The sequence below is a fragment of the Pituophis catenifer genome, unplaced genomic scaffold (genome assembly GCF_029215685.1).
Source record: "Pituophis catenifer annectens isolate HBS135680 unplaced genomic scaffold, rPitCat1.0.hap2 SCAF_1, whole genome shotgun sequence".
Classification (NCBI taxonomy): domain Eukaryota; kingdom Metazoa; phylum Chordata; class Lepidosauria; order Squamata; family Colubridae; genus Pituophis; species Pituophis catenifer.
Window position 1 is genome coordinate 338,122,036 of NW_027256881.1, and position 18,115 is coordinate 338,140,150.

At 40.1% G+C, this 18,115-nt stretch overlaps 1 protein-coding gene across 1 annotated transcript in view; it reads left to right on the forward strand.

Moving 5' to 3' along the window:
• The window catches only part of HOMER3 (homer scaffold protein 3), a 62,517-nt gene that overhangs the window by 28,096 nt on the left and 16,306 nt on the right, over positions 1 to 18,115 (forward strand). The window contains exons 3-7 of the mRNA XM_070931830.1: positions 5,439 to 5,595; positions 6,514 to 6,645; positions 8,250 to 8,357; positions 10,733 to 10,854; positions 15,253 to 15,409. Coding sequence (XP_070787931.1) covers positions 5,439 to 5,595; positions 6,514 to 6,645; positions 8,250 to 8,357; positions 10,733 to 10,854; positions 15,253 to 15,409 — 676 coding nt within the window. The remainder of the gene's footprint in view (positions 1 to 5,438; positions 5,596 to 6,513; positions 6,646 to 8,249; positions 8,358 to 10,732; positions 10,855 to 15,252; positions 15,410 to 18,115) is intronic.

An 18,115-nucleotide genomic window follows, 5' to 3' on the forward strand; every position in this document is an offset into this window, starting at 1 on the left:
ATTGGCTTCGTTTTGTTGAAAGGAAGCAGAGGTTTAAGGTGAAATGCATTGTTACTGACAATGGAACTGAGTTTACTAACCATCAGTTGGCTAAGTTTTTGAAGGATGCTGGGATACAGCATAAACGTTCTGCCCCTTTTCGGCCAGAACATAATGCATATATTGAACGAAGAGGCCAGACCCTACAAGCTATGACTAGGACTATGCTGGCTGATGCTTGTTTACCTGATAAATTATGGGGAGAAGCAATACTATGTGCCAATCATATTTTAAATAATGTGGTGCACTCCTCTACAGGAAAAATTCCTTTTACTTTATGGCACGGGAGGAAGCCGGATTTAAGTTATATACATACTTTTGGTGCACCAGCCTGGGTGCATATACCGGTTAGTCAGAGAAGGAAGGACCAACAGAGAGCAAAGAAAATGATTTTTGTTGGCTATGAGGCTAACCATAGGTCCTATAGGTTCTGGGAAACAGGAACAACAAAAGTTTTGTGTAGCACTAATGCTAAATTCCTAGAACATGAAGGCTGGGACAGGTTAGAAAAAGCAGACTATGGTTTTACAGATGTTGATGTTAAGATAGACCATATTCCTGATGATAGTTCATCTGAGATGGATGATAAACCATCTATTAAGGTGGAAGAACAGGAACAGGAATTAGGGTTAGGGGAGGATGAACCCAATATACCTGATGTTAGTCCTGTTATGCCTAGACGATCTTCCAGGGACCGGCATCCACCAGATCGCTATAATGCCACAGTGGTTTGCCAAGTAGATATCGAACCATCTAGTTATCATGATATAAAATTATATCCAGAAAAGGAGCAAAAAGCCTGGCAAGAGGCAATGGATAGAGAAATTAATTCTTTGAAGAGGCTTGGTGTCTATGAAGTTGTAAGGATACCACCAAATGAGAAACTTATAGGCTGTAGGTGGGTCTATAAGGTAAAGAAAAGTGTAGATGGGGTAGTAACCCATAAAGCTCGGCTTGTTGCACAAGGGTTCTCACAGACAGATAGAGACTATGACGAGGTTTTTGCTCCCAGTTTACGAGCGAGCACTTTGAGAACGATGCTAGTTTGGGCAGCTAGAAATAAATGCTCTATTACTCATATAGATGTCGAGACAGCTTATTTGAACGCTCCGTTGAGGCATACAATATATATGAAGAAACCTCCTGGTTATGATACACAGGATAGAACTGAGTGTTGGAGGCTACAGAAAAGCCTATATGGTTTAAGGCAATCAGGTTACGAGTGGAACCAATGTATAGTGCAGGAATTACATAACATTGGGTTCTATGAGGGCGTAGCAGATAAATGTCTGTTTAAAAAAGAACAGGATGGATGTGTTTCATTCTTGTTACTCTTTACAGACGACATTGCCATAATTACCAGAACTGACGCTGAGGCCAGAGAGATTATCGGTCAGTTGCAAACAAAATTTAAACTTAGAAATCTAGGACATATACGGCATTATCTAGGGCTGAATATCCTGAAAACATCTAGAGGATTTAAAATATCACAATCTAATAAGATCTGCAAATTGTTGAAAAAATATGGGATGGAATTATGTAAACCTGCCAAGACTCCTATGGCACAGGAATTCCAACAGGATAGTTTGCAGAGTCCACAGTTCAGTAAAGAACTGTATCAATCATTAATAGGCAGTTTGTCGTATTTGAGCAACTGGACACGGCCTGATATAGCTTTTAGTGTTAATCAACTAGCACAATATAGTTCAGAGCCTACTGATAGGCATTGGCAGGCTGCTAAACGTGTTCTTAGGTATCTTAAAAGAACATTGCATTTTGCTATGTATTTAGAACCAAATGCCAATATGATATTAAAGGCATATGCTGATGCCAGTTTTGCCAGAAAATCTACGTCTGGAATAGCAATCATGTTGGATAACTGCCTGATTGGATGGAAATCAATTCGCCAGAAACACATAAGTTTGTCTACCATGGAAGCGGAGTTTTCTTGTCTATCACTTACATGTACTGAACTGATTTATTATAAACAGTTGATGGAGGATATTGGATTCAAAATGGATTATCCTATTACGGTTTATGAAGATAACCAGGCAGCCATTACAATGGCAATGAATCTTGCTGTAAAGACAAGGACTAAATACACTGATATACGTTATCTGAATGTTCGGCAATGTGTTAAGGATAACATGATTATATTGGAATATTGCGCATCAGAGGACAATATTGCCGACAACTTTACCAAAGCGCAAGGTGCCATTAAACACACCAATTGTTGTGAAAGATTTGGATTAAGAATCTGAAATGTAACTGATACCACTGTACTATGTATGATTTGGATGTGTATTTTTATTTCTGTATCTATTGTGTATATTGTCCTGCCCAATGGGGAGAATGTTAGGTTCAGCTTGCAGCGTACTCCTAACTTGTTGGTCAGGCAATATCTGTTTCTTTAAGGAACAACTGAGCCACGTAATCAGGGTTTGCTGAACCCTGTAATTAGGCTACAGTGCATAAATAAGCAGCACAGAGAAGCGTTCCTTCTTCCTGGTTCTTCCTGCTTCTTCCGGATTGATACCTGATTGTATCCTGTTGCTTACTGAGTCTATTATATGGTACTGTATACCAATAGTTACTAAAGTCTGTTTGCTTTGGTAAGGGAAGATACTTACTGGACTGATATTACTGTTTATGACCTTGGACTGTTTTACTTACACCGAGACTGTTTGTTATCTATAAAGTATTATTCTCACACAAGCTGGACGTTTATCTCCTTCCCTGTGTGTTTCTGCTCTGCTCGTTGCACAAGCAACAAATACTTTTACACACACCCTAACAGACTGAAATAATATAACTTGGACAGCAGCTTTTAGTCAGGTAGCATCTCTACGTATAACTAATTTATTTTATTTTATTTTATTTTATTTTATTTTATTTTATTATTTTATTTTATTTTATTTTATTTTATTTTATTTTATTTTATTTTATTTTATTTTATTATTTTATTTTATTTTATTTTATTTTATTTTATTTTATTTTATTTTATTAGTTTGATTTATATGCCACCCTTCTCCGGAGACTCAGGGCGGCTTACAATGCTTTTAAGCAATAGCCTTCATACTTTTGTATATACCTGCTTAGTAGGGCTTTTGCCCCCACCCCCAAGTGGTGTTCTATTTTATACAAAGTCAGCTTATTGCCCCCACAAACCGGGTCCTCATTTTACCTACCTCGGAAGGATGGAAGGCTGAGTCAACCTTGAGCCTGGTGAGAATTGAACTCGCAGTAATTGCAGGCAGCTGGCAGCTAAATACTACTTTAACAGTAGTTTAGTCCACTGCACCACCAGGCTCCTCCTGCACCCTAATGTACGTATGCCCATAAAGTACTGCAGAAATCAAAGCAATCAATAGACAAGACTTCCAAATTATCTGCATGCAGCGTTTGACCAGAAAACTTGCATGCTGCAGTGCATTGAGACATAGAAGATTCAAAAGGAATCTTAGTGAAAACATAACCCATGATGTGGCTGAAATGTGCCCTGTAGCATAGATTGTAAAATGGAAGCTAAACCACCATAGTAAAAAATATGTTATCCTACATTATTGCTTATAAAATTCTACAGCTTTCATGTATATTATGTGTTTCAAATACTTAGCTATTTATCTCCACAAAGAAAAGAACCTTGCAGAGAAGCATTTGGGTACCAAGGCAGGTTCCCAATTTTTTTTTTTTTTTAATTTGATTTATATGCCGCCCTTCTCCGGAGACTCAGGGCGGCTTACAATGCTTAAGCAATAGCCTTCATCCTTTTTTGTATATTTTTATACAAAGTCAGCTTATTGCCCCCACAAACTGGGTCCTCAATTTACCTACCTTAGAAAGGATGGAAGGCTGAGTCAACCTTGAGCCTGGCGAGATTCGAACCTGCAGTAATTGCAGGCAGCTGGTCTTAATAAAAGGGTGCTTTAAACCACTGTAGTACCAAGGCTCCTAATTGATGTCCCATCAGGAAACCAAAGCCATTGCATCCGAGGATGGTTGTGTTGCAAAGGCAGATGTTTTCTAAATGCTGTTACTGAAATTCAGACTCCCTGTGTCTTAGAGATCACTCCTGTTCAGCATGCTACAGTGTTGAAAAGATCAATTCCAATAATTTTTGCCCTGTCACCCTTTTCTAAGCTCAGTAAAACTCATTGGCTGCCTACAATAAGCCTACAGTCAATGAAAAGCTTTATAGCTATTGCTATATTTCACCTGTTGTGACCAAACTGACATTTATCCTTTGTTTTTTTGTAAACCGTGCTGATATGGAAACATATAATTTAATGGTTTGTGGATTTTTAAAAATTCTAACAGCTCCCCATAGATTTCAGATGTTGCCAGAGAAAATGCCCAGTTCCTTAGTTACCCTTCTGACACAAATTTGGGAATTGTTAATAAGCTGTCATAACCTAATATTTGGAAGCTGCATGGATTTCTCCCTCGCCTTTCCTTTAGAAGCCAATAATTTCAGATTAACATTTTTAAAAAGCTTTAGCTGGTTCTAATTTAGAACTAATATTATGTGTGTCCTGCCTCCATTTTATTTCTCCTTTCCTGCATTGTACAGTGTCAATTAACAGTGTACATTTCCATTGGTAGGAAATGAATTGGTTCCAGACCTTAACTCAAGTGGGATATTAGCCCAGCAACTGTACTAACCTAATGGTAGATGACCTGATCTTTTAACTACCTCTATTGCCAAACCAGCTGCCTTAATCAGTCTTAACCAATGTCAACAATTAGGTAATGTCTTATCTTAATCATCCCATAATCTGTGTTGGTGTGCTTGAGTGCGTGCGAGGAAGAGAGAGACAGAATCTGTACTTGAACATTCAAATTAACAGTTTAAAGATGTTGTATAATTCCCTTTTTGATTAGAGCTTTGAGGCAGAAAGCAGTGAGAAAGCTGAATTCATCTGTACTTCGATCTGGGTCAGAGTAGGGAGAATATTGTTTTCAGTCTTAAAAATGAGAAAAACTTCATTTTCATTACTAATATATGTGTATGTGAGAGAGCATATTTCTATATTTCTAGGTAGCCCCCCCCAAAAAAAACCAACATCCTTAAATATATCAAAATTCCTTCTTTTCTGATCACAGTGAATATCTAAACTAGCTACCACAGACTCCCCACTTCTGCACAATTATGTACAAGAAGAAGAATAACAGTTTAAGGCATAGTTTGTTCATTGTTGACTGAGATCAGCCTCTTAAATTCTAATTTTGTCTCTACCCAGGGATTTCACATAACCCTTGACCTAGTGTGTGTGTGTGTGTGTGAGTGTGTGTGTGTGTGTGTGTGAACTTAGAGAAACACACCCTTCAAGGATAGGGGTTGCCTAATTCTTCCCTGCTACAGTTGAGGTCCTCATGCTCTATTTTCTTCACTTCTGCAGGGAGCAACCAATTTTTAGCACCAGGGCCCACATCTTTCAGATTGATCCTGCCACCAAGAGGAACTGGATCCCTGCCAGTAAACATGCCTTGACAGTGTCCTATTTCTATGATGCTACTCGCAATGTCTATCGGATCATCAGTGTGGGAGGCACCAAGGTGAGACCTAACGGTCAAACAGCTTCTCCCATGTCCAGTTTCTTGTTTTAAAACAATGATACTAGTATTGAAAAATAATTGTGATAATTATATTCATCAGGATCCAATCTGGGTCAGTCAGCGGGACCAGAGCTTTTCCAAGCTTTCGGAAAGCCACTTACAATAGCCGCTATAAATACCACACACAGAACAGTACACACTCTGGTAGAGAGAGGCTCCCTGAAGATGGACTCCGGCACGAGTCCGAAAGCTCAGAAAACAAAATCTCTGGTCCTGGTGACCGACCCAGATTGGATCCTGCAGCATTATCCTGGGACACATATATTTGTCTTCATTTGTAATTATATTCTGTTTTCTTTAAGGAACTTAAAACATATACTACTTAATAATTCTTCATAACAGATTCTGTGGGGTGAATTAAGTTGAAATATGATAAACAGCCTCATGTCAACCCAGCCGAGGCATGTTCAGCCGACAGCTCATTGCCGAATGGGAATTTCTACCCATATCTCCCATGACCTTGTGATCATACTGCATTGGCTGTACCAGAAATACATTTTTTTTAATTAATGAAACAGTTTGATTTGATCATGCAAAATTCCAAAGTACGCTTATTCAGATTTCCCAACGGTCTTGATTTAGAGCCAATGAAGAACATTTAAAAACATTTGCACAATGTTCATAATTGTGCAAGCATCTCTTCAAAATTGTAAGGGTGGTGTGTGAGCTGCCCAGACTGGATAACCAGCAAGCTGGCGGGGGAACATACATTTAATTTGTTGTTGCCTGCCTGGGCATCACTGCATCCTGCACCCATGCTTCCTGTCATTTTTCAAAAGCTATTGATGCAATTGCCAGTTGTGGAAATTATTCCTTTTCTAATCTCTCTAAAAGTCTTGGTGTTTGTCTTCCTTATAGGCCATCATCAATAGCACCATCACCCCCAACATGACCTTCACAAAGACCTCACAGAAGTTTGGCCAGTGGGCAGACAGCAGGGCCAACACAGTGTATGGGCTGGGCTTTCCTTCTGAACAACATCTCACTCAGGTGATGAATTATAGGAATGGGATGGGGGAAAGGACCATTTTACTAAAGAAGTTTTTCAAAGGTAGTTTGGATCCTACTCGCTTTTCCAAGAAAACCCGGGCAGAGTTTAGCGGGTGTTCTCATTTCTTTCATTGTTTTAAAGCAACAAAGACCAGTGTTTCAATCTCAGGAAGGATTTTAACAGCTTTACAGAGTAACAAGGCCAGTTGTTGGCAACCAAACTAGATCAATTTCCCCACTTTTCATGGTGTATTGGACCATGTCATCAACCATCAATCCCAACCTGCAAAGCCATATGGCAGGGAAAGAATAGGAATTCTACTTCCACAGATCTGGAGGCCAACAGATTAGCGAAGGTTGATATATAAGCATGACTCGTCTTCCTTAACAGCCCTTCTTTTGAACAAGAGACTCCTCACCCCCGAGGTTTGTTTGATGTATGATTTAATATATTTTTAGCACTAGATGAAATTTACATTTTGAAAGTATTTCCATCATTATAAACTGATACTTTGCCTACAGTTTTCTTTCAATTATCTCTTTATTATTTATAATACTCACTTTTAATGTATTAAGGGTTTTGCCTTGTCTTTTTTTTCCTCACAATCATCCTGTGAGATGGGTGAATGTAAGAGAAAGTACACAGTATATGACAGTGGTTCTCAACCTTCCTAATGCTGTGACCCTTTAATACAGTTCCTCATGTTGTGGTGACCCCCAACAATAAAATTATTCCTAAAACCATTGAAAATGTGTGTTTTCCGATGGTCTTAGGTGACCCCTGTGAAAGGGGTCCCGACCCACAGGTTGAGAACCACTGGTATATGAGATTGTCTCATCCAGTGAGCTCCATGGCTAAATAGGGATTTGAAGCTGGGTTTCCTTAGTCTGAAACTCTTAACCAATTCGTCTTGTATAAACAACCATGTGTATCTTTAATGATTCTGTAACTTACTCGAAGAATTCAGGCTGAAGAGTGAGGCATAAAACTATGGAAATTATCTGAGTAGATCTTCAGTTAATTTGAAGACCCTTCTGTCTTCAATTCGCATCATAGTGCAAATTGCAGGAAAGAGATTTTGAATAAACATAGGAAAAATTCCTTCTAGTGGCAGTTGCTGATTAATGGTGGAACTGCCAGACTGTATTCGGTAGTGGTGAGTCATCTTGACTGGAAATACTTAAGCAGGGATGCCTTAATTGCAAGGTTCCTAAACCAAAAGGAGAAATAAGAGGGATGAGGTGACCATTTTTTCCCAACTCTTCAGATTCATTGTAAATGGCTGCTTCCCAGCATTTCCCATTATTGCAACAAGGGTGTTTGCTTAGGTAAGAGTTAATTTGAAACTCAGTCCTGGAAAAGTGCTTATAGCTCTTACTCCTGCAGCCAAACCCTTACTCCTGTCCAGAAAACATTGATTTCCTATCATTCAGAATGTGGAAATCAACAGTCCTCAGCAAAAGAGAGGAAAGATGGCAGAGGAGGGTGAGAAGCTGATAAAACAAAGGTTGTAGTTTCACAGCTTAGATTGAAAGTTCCAGAGCAGTAGATGACTTCTTTTTTGTATTTTGTTTGTTTTCTGTTCTGTATGCTCTAAAAACAGTTTGCAGCAAAATTCCAAGAAGTAAAAGAAGCTGCTCGCTTGGCCAGAGAGAAATCACAGGATAAGACTGAACTAACCAGCCCCGCTCTCAGTTTGACTTCCCACCAAGTAAGTCTGGAGGGACTAAGTCCCCATATCCACCGGTCCTTAGTGGGATGGTTGAATTCACTGTAAATTAAACATGATTCAGGTCAACCTCTCTGTCAATGACAGCAAATCTTTTTTTGTAGTCGGGGGCCCATGGATTTTTTTAAAAAATGGAATGAAATGAAAAAGCCCTGGGGCTCACAATTTGTTTTCATTTTTATTTTTGTAAAGAAATTGCACAGTGCAAAATTAGCATCTTGAAGCTGAACTTAGTAGGATTTTGCAGGACTCTGAGAGGCTGCGCAAAAAAAAAAAACACCAGGGGAACTGCATTCAGCCAGTGTTTACCCATCCATTTTTAACTGGCAATGACTCTCCAGGATCCAAAACTGATCCTCTCACTGATCCTCGCCAGAGACCCTTTTAATTGGAGTTACTGGGGACTGAACTTTCTGTTGACAAGAAAGGTCCTTTACCATTGAGATAAGCTCCTTTGATCCTTTGAGATAAGCTCCTTTGAATAGCAGATATAAAGCTAAGTGTGCGGATGCAACAACAAAAAAGTCAAGAGACAAGATAACAGGGCCAGGCTTTGCAACAGTAAGGCAGCTAAGGAACTATAGGTGGCTCTGAGGACCAGCGATATAATGTTTTGGGCTGCTAGACAAGAAATGGGCTTTCTGAATTTGATTTCAACGTTAGCTTATTGCTGTTTTTATTCCAGGGAATCCCACTATTTTTAAGTGGATAAATGGTAGGACTAGGGGGGATTACACTCCATTGTTTTTTCTCTTTCACTCTGCAGATTCCATAACTTGGTTACTGTTCTAGCTTAGTTTTGGATCCATACAACGCACCGTATCATAAACAAGCAGACTTTCACAGTATGCCAACCCACAAAACAAATGAATCAGATTTGCTCAGTACGTTGCATGAATGCAACCAGTAGGTTTAATTGACTTGGTTTGAGTGTATCAGTAGAGAGCTTCCACAGCTTGGACTGCCTATTTAGGATATGATTTTGAGCAATTTACACGTGTCCACAAATTATGCCTTTGATCTCCCCTGCCTCCTTGTTGCTTAGAAGAGAAGAAAGTAGACACCAGGGATTTTTGCTTGGAGGACAATCTCCTTCACAACACCACCAAGGGATGGCTGTTTTCCTCTGATCTCCTGGGTAACAGGGGTAGATGGATCTGGAGGATGAAAGACATGTGTTCCCTAGGCTAGTCACAGATGGATTAGTAGTACATGAGGAGGAGGATGTCTGAACAGTCCATTGGCCTGGAGGAGAGGAGAATGAGAGGAAACTTAACTAACCCTGGAAGAGAGCAGAGAGAGGAAGTTAATAGAATCATTGTCATGATTACATAGGATTTTTGAAACCAGACCCTTTGGCTATATAAGTGTTATTTGACCATTTTAACAGAATAATTTTAGTACAAGCTTGAGTATCCAGCAGCAAAGAATGTCGGAGGAATAGCATTCTCTTAAAAATTAAGAATGCTATTCTAAGTTTGGATATGAGAAAGAGAGGGATGATATTCTAGATTGAATGTTTTAGATTCCCTGGATGGTGAACAGGTTCAGAAGTTCTAGTGCAGCACTGAGATTAACCATTTGGAGATCTATTGATTAGATTTCTTTGCCGACCATCTCGCCACAAGGCGACTCTGAGTGGCTTACCACAGTAAGAGCAATAAAACCATAGATCCATTTATCTAACTGCCATAAAAATACAGATTACAAATTATAGCTGAAAGATGGGGAGGGAAGGGAGAGTAGAATTGGGGGGGGGGAAATCTGCTATTGATCCATCAAACAACCTCCAAGTGTGATACTCTTCCATTGGGGTCCCAAACCAGCTGGCAGAGCCAGGTATTCTGGCTCTTGTAGAAGGTCAGGAGGGTGGGAACTGATCTCGCTTGGGGTGGGGTGGGTGGGGACAAGTTGTTCCAAAGGGCAGGAGCCATGGCAGAGAAGGCTCTTCTCTTGGACCCTGCCAGCCGGAATTCCCTGATGGCCTAGAGCAGGGATACCCAACCCCCAATCCATGGACCGGCATGCCAGCAACCAGGCCACACAAATAAGTGAAGCCGCATCCAAGAGATGCAGGCAGCATGCAAAACCATGTCTCCTCCGGTCCACGGAAAACCTCTTTCTATGGAACCGGTCCCTGGTACCCTAAAGGTTGGGGGCCACTAGCCTACAGTGTGCCTTCTCTGCCAGCACGGATGGGGTGGGCCAATCCCATTGGGACGAGTCGAGATGCTTTTTTGGTATATGCATGTGGGTGTGGCGGGAAGATAGAATAATTTCTTAACAAGCTGCCTTGAAGATAGCAAAGGCAACCCCTCCCTTCATGTGTTTAATTGTCATGTTCCTTTGCTTGACAGATTCTGGCCAGCCCCATCATTAGTTCCAATGGTCCTGGAGATGACAAGCTGTTCCGGAGCCAGAGTGCTGACATGGAGATGACAACCGAAAGAGAGCGCATTAAAAAAATGCTCTCTGAAGGGTGAGCAACCAGTTAGAGTGTGATTCACATATTCTGCATTTCATTTTACACCGAGTGGTTTAACAAAAGCAAGTGGAATTATCAAGAAGATGCTGAGATACTATTTCCTGTTTTATTTTTTTAAATGTCAGTGGATTTGTTACTTTATAGGATTATCTGTTGCTTTGGATTCAACCCAATGGTGGATTTCAAATTTTTTTACTACTGGTTCTGTGAGTGTGGCTTGGTGGGCGTGGCAGGGGAAGGATACTGTAAAATCTCTATTCCATCCTCAATCCAGGGGAAGGTTACTGCAAAATCCCCATTTCCTCCCAATCAGCTGGGACTCGGGAGGCAGAGAATAGATGGGGGCGGGGCCAGTCAGAATTTTTACTACCGGTTCTCCAAACTACTCAAAATTTCCGTTACCGGTTCTCCAGAACTGGTCAGAACCTGCTGAAACCCACCTCTGATTCAACCCCCAAAATGTCACCCCTTTAACTTAAACCAGGTCAGAAAACAGATACCACAAAAAATACAGGAATTCTGCTTTATTGATATAATAGGCTATAACAGAGAGTATAGAAAACCTGACAGTGTTTCTCTTTCCCTTCCTTGTACACTAAAGGGAATTGACACAGGGCAATCTGGAATTTCTTTCCTACTCTTTCCTGTCTTTTCAAGCTAAGCTTAAGTTTTGCTAATGGCTGTCACATATCTTCTTCATGGCTGTCTCCACACTTCTACAAACTCTGCTTTGGAATACACAGACTGAGAAAATAACGTGTATCTGCGAGTCTTAAAAACAGTCACATTTTTTCCTGTGGCACACATGGCAGCTTCAAAGGACAGCTGTGTGATCCCAGGAACAGATCGAACAGCTTTTAAAGCATTGCACACCAGAACACTTCCTTCCCTTAAGTATACTATTTCTCTCTCTCACGCACACAAAACTTCGTCCTTTACTAATGGATGAAATGCTCTTTTTATAGAGTGCCCCATTCAGCTCGTGATGAAGAGATTTCCTGCTTTGCTCCTTTAGTATTCACTCTGCTAATGCATTTTGCTCCTGCTAAATTCAGATCCCTAGAAAAATATCTAAAATTAAATGCTAAATTGGAGTATGTGCTGATTACTGTACCACTCATTTCCTTCCATTCATTGGCATAATTCTCTCTATTATCAGTGTACATGTGTGTATTAATAAATACCTGCAAAAAAACCCACAACCCACTAATGTGATTGCAGAGAAATAGCTTTTTTGTAGTTTGCATCAATATTGTGCATTTTGCATACGCAGATACAACTTTATACATAGCCACAACAATATTATCTTTTGCAGTGTTTGCGAAATGAACATTGCTAACAGAGGAAGCATAGCTTCCTCACAAAACTTTTCAGTTTCTTACTAATTTCATGTCGTGTGGTATTGCTGCTATTATTTTTATTTTGTTACAAGCCATTCTAGGAACTTTTAATTCACTGATGCAGTCTGAGAAACCTGGAATGCAGCCTCCAGAGATCTCTAACATTTGTTATCAAGCTGTAATTTTTCATGCAAGTGAGCAAGAACGTTTTGAAATAAGTTACTGCAGCATAGACGAAACTGTGTCCAATATGAATTGCGTGTGCATTCACTTAAGTCAAATTTAACTTTTGTTCGGGCCTCCTGCACTACTTTTTCAAGAGTTGCTATAATTCCACCAAGTCCAGGATCAGAGGCAATCGTTAGTCCCAATGAAATTGTGCCACCTTTGCTTATGTTGAAAAGCTCCCATAAAAATGTACCAAAGGAAACAAAAATTACTCTAGATCAGGGATGTCAAACGCAATGTGACCCGCGATGTGGTCGGATCTGGCCCGCAGGGCCATCCTGGTCTACCCAGTGCGAAGAGGAAAGATCAGACCAGCGTGGCTTCGGCCCAGTCTACCCAATGCTGTTGTGGCCCGCCAGCGGCCTGCGCGGATCATGGTTGATCCCGACGAGGAGGAGGCTGGTGTGGCGTTGTGCCAGCAGCCGGCACAGCCGGCGCTCACGTCGGACAGCGAGGAAGCCGAAGAGGATGTGATGCCAGAGGCAGAGACTCAGCCAGGACCATCAGAACCTCCAGAGGCTCCTTCAAATGGAGAGAGCGAAGTGGAGGAGCCTCTCCTCAATGCTTGAGCACGCAGGGCTGCCAAAAGGCAGGAGTGGCTACTCAGGAGGAGGAGGTCTCCTCGAGAGTAAGGCTTGAGGATAATTGGCCACTCCCTTAGCCTATTTAAGTCGCACGCAGTTAGTAATTTCTTGCTAGAAACAACTTGTAATTATCATCAGAGCATTTTTGGAAAAATCTTATCATATCTTGTTTTCTGGGCTGGTTGCCAACCTTTGCCAGACTTTGATTTATTCTTGCTACTTAATAAATTTGATAAGGACCGTTGGTGTGTGTCAATATCCTTGGGAATCCAGAGCTGGGCAGAACAAGGAAGAGGAGGCGAAGAGGAAACATGCCAGCAGTTTGGGGAGTGGTGTCAAGTTGGCCACGCCCACCCAGTTGGTCGCGCCCACCCAATCGGCCACACACACACACACACGCACACCCCCGAGGTCAACCACAGCCCTGATGCGGCCCTCAATGAAATAGAATTTGACACCCCTGTTCTAGATTCATTGCTTCTGCTTTGAAAATATGAGCGAAACCTTTTAGAATCCTCCAAATCGAGGAACAAATTCACTTGGAGGAAACTTTAATGCAGCTTGGAATGCAGAAGAAAGTGTCGTAGCAGTCAGTGAGCTGCTGAGCTGCTTCTGTGTTCTACATGTGACATAACTGGTGGGACCTCTAAAATTGTGGTAATTCAGACAAATTAGCTATAGTATCAGGGTGCTCTCCTCCTGTTTCTTTTTTCTTTCTTTTTGCAGTTATATTCTCCCCGTAGGCTCTGTAGTTCCACTCCATTATCAAAATCCTGGGAAGGAAAGTAGGGCGTTGGATTGGGGTTTATTTATTCATCAGGTTTTTCCAAAAACATGTCCCCCCCCCGCCCCCGACTGAATCAAGACTTTTTGTGATGCAATTTATTCATTTCCTTACTCAGAGCTCAGGTATAGATCCCCACCCTGTTTTTTTCTCTATCCCGATATGTTACAATAAGGGAATTACCTGGTTTTTTTTCTTTTTTTCCTTTTAACACAGAACATAGTGTGCTTAACAAGGGAGGGCCTATTGCATGTATTTAGAAGTACCAACACCAATAATTTGAAAGCTGGCTATGGTGAACTTGTTTCCACGCAACTCGGCCACACGGTTAATTTTTGCTGTGTGGCGGCAGCTGATGCCTTTAAACACTAAAGGTAAATATTAATTTAAAAAAAAAAAAAAACTAGCTTCCCTCTGGGGAACAGTGTGTCTTCAGAGTTGCTCTACTGCAGTTCCCCAGAGTTTTTTCTTAGTAGAAGGCAAGATTTTATGCTGTGTTAAATTGATAATATTTGTATTTTAATATTGTTTTTATTTGGCTTCTAGACATGTGGGTGACAACCATATTGATTGAGTGAAACTTGAAAGCAATATGAGAAACAGCAGTTAATTCAAATACAATTGCTTAATTGCTCATTGGGTATGGGTATTTTTAGAGTCTGTTTATCGTGCTGCCTTTGAAGTCGTTTTACTTTGAAATTCAGGATAACCATCTCCAAATATACCTGCCCTCAAAGCCCTTGTGGGAAATCCTCCACCCACTTTGCTGTCCTTCATTTTTTTTTTTAATTTTGTTTATTTAAAGATACAAACAGAACAAAACAAGTAATAACAAGACATACAAAACATGTAAATGAAAAAAGAAGTCAGGTATAATCTTGTCAAAGTTTTCACAACTGTAGTCTGTTATATGATTCTCATTTGCATATTTGACTCCTCCCTAATTGGGTCTTTTACATTTTGTCTAAACTTTTTAAAGTCACTATTGGCCTACATTAAGTAATTTGTATTTCTATATCTATCTTGGGTTCCACTGGCTACCTCCTAGTCCTGTTTTTTCCTTTTCCTATCTTGCAACCACTTATCCCATACTAAATAATATTCATGTTCCTCTTTATCTTGGAGTTCCCTTTGTGAGTCTGTCCATTTCTGCACATTCCATGATTTTACTAATTACTCTCTCTTCACTTGGTATGTCATTACTCTTCCAATTTTGTGCAAAAATTATACGTGCTGCTGTTGTTATGTGGATTATTAAATATTTTATATAAATATTATATAAATATAAATATTAATATATTTATATATTATATTTATATTTATAATATAGAAATATTATTTTTATTAATAATAGATTAACGGAAAGTATGCCAGCTGCTGTAAGAAAGATAGAAAGGTACAGCATAAGTGAAATACTTAGAATGCTTTGTATTTTTCCTGTCCCTGTGTTTCCTAGGTCTGTTTGTGAAGTCCAGTGGGAAGCCGAATTTTTCAGTCTGCAAGACAATAACAACAAACTGGTGGCTGCCTTGCATGAAGCTAATGCCAATGTGGAACAATGGAAGCAGCAGCTGGCAGCATATCAGGAGGAGACGGAAGCACTGCGCCAACGAGTGAGTGGAGGTCCAAGAGATTCACTCAAGGTTCTCCATTGGAGGAGGGATAGGGAAGTAAGGCATCCTCATCCCACAGGGCCTCTCATCCTGGCTGGTGGAAGCCCTCTCTCCCCCACCATATTCCTTTGAGGCCCATACAGGTAGTCCTTGACTTGCAACAGTTCATTTAGTGACCATTCGAAGTTACAGCAGCACCGAAAAAAGTGATTTATGACCATTTTTCAGATTTACAACGATTGCAACATCCCCGTGATTGCATGCTTAAAATTCAGACCCTTGACAACTGACTCATATTTATGACAATTGCAGTGTCACCTCTTGCAACCTTATGACAAGCAAAATCAATGGGGAAGCTTGATTCACTTAACAACCGTGGGACTAACTTAACAAGTGGCCTTTATCTTAACATTCACACGTACAAAATAAAACGTCCAAACTCTCAAATTTTATTTTCACTTATAAAAAGGGAAGTATTGACATTTGAAATAACTAAATAAAATAGATTAAGCTCCTGAAACTGTTTTGTTTCTTTTAAGATTTTTTTTAAAAAATTAGGATACTTGTAACAAAATTGCATTCTTTTCTTTTTCCCACGTTTTTGTTTTTATTGGTGGCATAAAATAGCTAGAAAAACCTATTTGTTGAAAGATTTTTTTAACAAAAGCATTGAATGAGGTGCATTCTTAGAATTTCAGCTCTCACTCATTATTGTGTGTAAAAAAACAGAATTTTCCATCTGTTGTACATTTTCCATGGTGAAAATAAACTAGATTTAATTCAGGTAGTCCTTGACTTACAATCTCAGTGGAGCCCAAACAAATTGTCTTGCTAAGTGAGACATTTGTTAAGGGAGCTTTGCCCCATTTTACGACCATGTTTATCCCAATTGTTAAGTGAATCACTGTAATAGTTAAATTAGTAACATGGTTATTAAGTGAATCTGACTACCCCATTCAACTTTGCTTGTTAGAAGGTCGCAAAAGGGGATCACATGACCCTGGGACACGACTGTAACTGTCATAAATATGAGTCATTTGCCAAGTGTCTGAATTTTGATCGTGTGACCATGGGGATGCTGAATCGGTCATAAGTGTGAAAAGCAGTCATAAGTCACTTTTTTCAGTGTCGTCGTAACATTGAATGATCACTGAATGAACTGTTGTAAGTTGAGGCTACCTGTGTTGAAATGTTGGGAGGGAAGTCGTTCTCTAAAAAATACAATCAGTTTAGCTTCTCTGTGCGGTATGCATGTTGCTGTCTGGATTTGGGATCGCACACCAAATTCTGATGGAGCCTTGGTTTCCCGTAAGGCTTGGTGAAGAAAGGGTACCACGGGGAAGCACTTCTGAAGTTGCACATGTTATTTCCCCCAAATCCCTGCTTTGTCACGCTTAATTGCAGCTGGCTAGTGTTGAGCGGTGGCAAACTGAGACTTTTTCCTACTTATTGAGTAAACATTGCTGCTAAAGTCTGTGACAAGCTAGTTTTAAGAAAGGCGGCTCAGAGCCCACGGTGACCTTCTTTTAACCTTCATTCACAATTTTTATCTACTGCAGCAGCTTTGCTACACTTGAGAATCTGTGTGTGACGAAATAGATTTTATCTGTAGATCAATCCGGCCTCGCTTAGTGTATTTTGCCATTCAGGCTGATTTGGCAATGAATGAAGCCATCATTTGCAACATGTGCCGTTTCCAACTCCTCCTCCTCCTCCTCCAAACGTGTCTTCCTAAAATTTGGGATTCCAAATTACATGGACATTCAGTAATTCCAAAACAGAACTGATAAGACTTCACTGTTTCCGTTTTTTTAAAAGTGTCTGAATTCTTGAATAGAGTGCCACGCATGTATCATTCATTATTTCTTTCTGACCTTCCCATTCATTTTCATTTTTCATCTTCCTTTGCTTTACTAATAACTTAGACTTCTATGCCGCTTCACAGGGCTTTCCAGTCCAGTCTAAGCAGTTTACAGAGTCAGCATATTGTCCACCAACAATGTCTTTGCCTTCAGTGAGAGAAGAACTCTTATTGTAATATTTTTGTGGGCATTTTACTGGTATGCAAGGGTGCATTTATGCATGAATAAAATATCACCTGGATTAAGTTGTAGATTCAGTCGTATTGTATGTGCCCACTTTCCCCAAAGGAGGCAAGTTGCACGGACAATGTTTATGTTGTCTTGGGACAAATGTTTTTCTTTTTGGAGAAAAGATCAGTGAAGATTTCTGTAAAGTTTGTGTTTACAAATGTGAGTCTTTGCTTGCTTTTGTGCCTTAAAGTCAGCATTGACTCCTGCAGTTGTTAAGTCCCTGCAATTTTCTTGACAACATTTTCAGAAATAGCTTCCCCTTCTCCTTCTTAGATCTCAGAGGGAGAGAGTGTCCCAAAATTACAAACAAAATTTGTTTGTACTACAAGAGCCTGTAGTACAGTGGACTAAAGTACTGTTATTAACATCAGCTGCCTGCAATTACTGCAAGTTCAAATCTCACCAGGCTCAAGGTTGACTCAGCCTTCCATCCTTTCTAAGGTAGATAAAATGAGGACTCAGATTGTGGGGGCAATAAGCTGACTTTGTATAAATATACAAAAGTATGAAGGCTATTGCTTAATGCATTGTAAGCCGCCCTGAGTCTCCGGAGAAGGGCGGCATATAAATTAAAAAAAAGCAAGCAAAAAAAAAGCAAAGCAAAGCAAAATTA